This window comes from Diplotaxodon limnothrissa, linkage group LG18 (assembly GCF_057381915.1).
Source record: "Diplotaxodon limnothrissa isolate DT_005_m linkage group LG18, D_limnothrissa_male_GT1.1, whole genome shotgun sequence".
Taxonomy (NCBI): domain Eukaryota; kingdom Metazoa; phylum Chordata; class Actinopteri; order Cichliformes; family Cichlidae; genus Diplotaxodon; species Diplotaxodon limnothrissa.
Genome location: NC_140613.1, coordinates 4,836,476 through 4,840,336, shown reverse-complemented (window position 1 = coordinate 4,840,336; position 3,861 = coordinate 4,836,476). Strand labels below are relative to the sequence as shown.

The following is a 3,861-nucleotide window of genomic DNA, read 5'->3' as shown; positions in this document are numbered from 1 at the left end:
GCTGTTTTAGTGAAGAAAGTTGAAAGGTCACAGAGCGACTGCTGAATCTTCTGCTCTAAACATGAACTCTAAACTTTGTGATGCTTCGGGAGGAAAACTGCTTCAGTTATTCTCTCAGATTAGTTTCATATTTTCTGCATCAGATTTGAGTGAGATCCTGGAATGAAGACAGAAGAAAAGACTTTGTTCAAAGTTTGATTTATAGTCAAACCTTCCAGTTTATTCACACAATAAAACATCAACACAATATATGAATTCATTCATTAAAATCACAGTTTTTCCTCATTTGTTTGATGATTTTGACCAAAACAAACACAAACACACACACATGGTCTGCCATACTCATAAAGAGAAATGTCGACATTTTTCAAGACAAATATTCCAGAAACATTTAGAGGATAGAGAAGTTTACATTTTCATGTGGAGAAATATTTTAGTAAATCAAAATGATGATGAGCAGTGATAGCCTCCATAAACAGTCACAGGAAAGATCTCCTTTAAAAACTCAGAAACATCAAGAGAACAACTAGAAGATGTGGAGGTACCACCCATAATGTTTGACTGACAGCTGATCTCTGTGCAGAAATGATGGAGAGAAAATAAAATGAAACTAAAATACAGATTTAAACCCACAATATGAAAGACTTCAGTCTATTTGAGCTTAATCAACTCAGCTGTGTCTCCATAATCATCGTAAACCAACAGTCCAGCATAGAGCGGCTGAGTGAATGTGGTCTGGACTCTGTGGAGGAGAGTCATGGTTTCAGAGACGCTGTAGAAGGACAAAATACCTGCTCTGTGATCCAGGTACACTCCTACTCTGGAGGAACGAGGACCTGAGACACGAGTTTTGATGTTGTTGTACCAACATGTAAAACTGTTGTTGTTACAATTTAATACCCAAGATTTGTCATTACATCCAAAAACACATTCATAACCTCCTTTTCTGCTGATATTCTTGTATGCGACTGCTACACAAACTCCTTCCCCTCTCCACTCCACCTCCCAGTAACAACGTCCAGTCAGACTCTCTCTACTCAGAACCTGAAACCACCAAGTGAATCTGTCTGGATGATCAGAATAAGACTGTTGTTGAATCACTGCTGTTGCTTTTCTGTTCCCCTCTGATAATAACAGCAGTTTGTTTGCTGTGTTTGGATCCAGTGTGATGTTACGCGAATATTTTAAGAATTCAGCTCTGGTCTTTGGCTCTGCTGGTGGATCTGGCACTAAAACATCCACTTCAGTGACTGTCAGTGAGATGTTTGTCCATTCCTCTCTCAGAATGTCCTGTAGTTTATCTCTGACCTCTGACACAGCTGCTGTCACATCCTCAAAGTAGCTCAGAGGACGGATATTGATGCTGGATGAGTCTGTAGACTCACTGAGTGCTGACAGTGAGGGGTAGTTGTGTAGAAACTGGATGTGATCCTCTGTGTGTGAGAGCTGCTTCAGCTCAGCATCTTTCCTCTTCAGCTCAGTGATCTCCTGCTCCAGCTTCTCCTGAAGCTCTTTGACTCGACTCACTTCAGTTTCCTGCTGGGATCTGATCTGCTGCTTCACATCAGAGCTTCTTTTCGGGATGAGATGGATCAGCTCAGTGAAGATCTTCTCACTGTGCTCCACTGTTTGATCAGCAGACTGATTGATGGCCTCCACCTCCTGTTGAAGCAGCTTCACATCTTTCTCTCTGTCCTGGATTCTCTGCTGGATGTTTTGTCGACTCACCTCCAGCTCTCTCTGCCTCTCAGTCCTTTCTGCTGCAGCTGAGACTGTGTCGTGGCCTTTATGTTCATCCACAGAGCAGAGATAACAGATACTCTGCTGATCAGTACGGCAGAACATCTTCATCACCTCATCATGACGAGAGCAGATGTTCTCCTGGAGCTTCTTGGAGGGCTCCACCAGCTTGTGTTTCTTGAATGTAGGTGAATCATAATGAGGCTGAAGGTGTTTCTCACAGTAAGATGCCAGACAGAATAAACAGGACTTGAAGGCTTTCATTTTTCTTCCAGTGCAGACATCACAGGCCACATCTTCAGGTCCAGCATAGCAGTGATCAGCAGGAGCAGCTTGGAGTCCAGTCTTCTTCAGCTCCTCCACTAAATCTGCTAACATGGTGTTTTTCACCAGGACAGGCCTCGCTGTGAAAGTCCTCCGGCACTGAGGGCAGCTGTAGATTTTCTTCTCTTCCTCTTCATCCCAGAAGCTTTTAATACAGTTCATGCAGTAGCTGTGTCCACAGGGAATAGTCACCGGATCCTTCAGTAGATCCAAACAGACTGAACAGCAGATTTTTGTTTGATCCATTTGATTCATGTGCTGTGCCGTTTCACCGTCTCTCAGTGACTGTCAGACAGTTTCACTTCCTCTGAACAGAAACCTCTGTGCTCTGAAGGGAAACAGATCTCTGCTCTTGTTCACCTTTAGACCCATCCTGATACAGACACATCTGTGAAGGGAGATATATTCTTACAGAGCGACCAAGAGCCAATCACATGATGCAGGGTGTGGTATGTGTGATTACATCATGCAGTAACAAGTCTGACCCAGTTAAAGTTTAATAGTTTATCTTTACTTGGTGCTTTGAAATTTGACAGTCAACACTCAGTGAGTTCATTTTATATTTCAAAAAGTTCAGCAAAGTTTAGGATGCTGTGATGAATAAAAATAAATCAAACTTTATATTTTGACATTTTCTAATCTTAGTTCATTCTCACACTTACAGAATGATGCATGGGAACAACTGACTCCACTAAATCAAACCTATGTTCAAATGAGATTATGATCATTAAATAGTAACAAATATTTAAATTTAGCAACAACAAATGCAGATCGGTCCACAATGTTTACAAAAACAAACAAACAAACATTATTTTGTAGTTTTTCCTGTGTACACAGTCACAGTGGAATTTAAATGAAAACTTTCAAGTTTAATTCAAGGTTTTAGTAAAATTTTGCCTGAACTGTTTAGTAATTTTTCACAAAGTGTCCATGTCAGTAATTCATTCAAATGTATTTTGGTCTTAAACTGATCCAGTAAATGTAACTTTTTCTCACCTACTTAATCGAGTATTTTAGTTGTTTAACTGTCATTATAACTAAACTGAACATCCAAAGCTTTTCTCACTGCAGTTTTGTTGTGCAGTTATAGCAGCACTTTGAATCATCCACAGGTTTATAGAACTGTCTGTTGAATTGTTGTTTTGTTTGGTGCGATGGTTCATTTATTTAAATATTGATGATAATTTGATATATTTGATTATTTATTACTGGTGCAAAGAATTCATTTCTTCATGGTGCAAATATATAGTAGACTCAGGAGTTTAACTCAGTTTTCTTGGCCTTTGTTTATCGTTCATTTAAAATCTTAATGGGTAAATCAGAATCAGAATACTTCATTAATCCCGAAGGAAATTAGGGTTACAGCAGGCAGCACGCTAATGGCGCATGCACACTTACAAAGAAACCTTCTGACCAACTTTACACAAACATCACATTGGGGAGACATGTCAGAAAGGTAGGCTGATAGGAAAAAACAACAAAAATATATAACATGAGGTAAGAGGAGGAGAAAAAAAACTCCACTCAGACTGAGCTCCTAGTGGGAGAACAGTTTGATAACAGAAAAAACACCTCAGCACAAAAAGCACATGACTATCAATACACCATAGAAACACAAGACAAGCAACAGGGGCGGGTAAAGGGTAAGAGAGAGCCGGCGTAGACAGCGCATCTGGTCCTGCAGCATGTCTGCGCTGGTCCAGTCGACTGCCATCTGCCCCGGTAGGGCACAAGCATCGAAGGCGTTTGGAAACGGAGGGGGGATCAGTGTGTGCATATCAGTGTAAGTGTGTGTGT

General features: G+C 40.6%; 1 protein-coding gene across 2 annotated transcripts; it reads right to left on the bottom strand.

Moving 5' to 3' along the window:
• Positions 1 to 427: 427 nt before the first annotated feature.
• On the bottom strand, positions 428 to 2,322 carry LOC146612920 (E3 ubiquitin/ISG15 ligase TRIM25-like). Of its 2 annotated transcripts, XM_085376965.1 has the most exons (2): positions 1,528 to 2,310; positions 703 to 820 (listed from the first exon to the last, which is right to left on the bottom strand). In XM_085376965.1, the coding sequence occupies exons 1-2, from the start codon at positions 2,308 to 2,310 to the stop codon at positions 764 to 766; spliced, it is 840 nt and encodes a 279-aa protein (XP_085233091.1). In that variant the 3' UTR covers positions 703 to 763. The 2 variants fall into 2 exon arrangements, with proteins under 2 accessions (XP_085233090.1, XP_085233091.1); XM_085376964.1 differs by having other exon boundaries at positions 428 to 2,322.
• Positions 2,323 to 3,861: the final 1,539 nt, after the last annotated feature.

Bases quoted from the DNA above. Each gene is read 5' to 3' on its own strand.
- LOC146612920 (XM_085376964.1), bottom strand. From the start codon at position 2,319: ATGAATCAAATGGATCAAACAAAAATCTGCTGTTCAGTCTGTTTGGAT.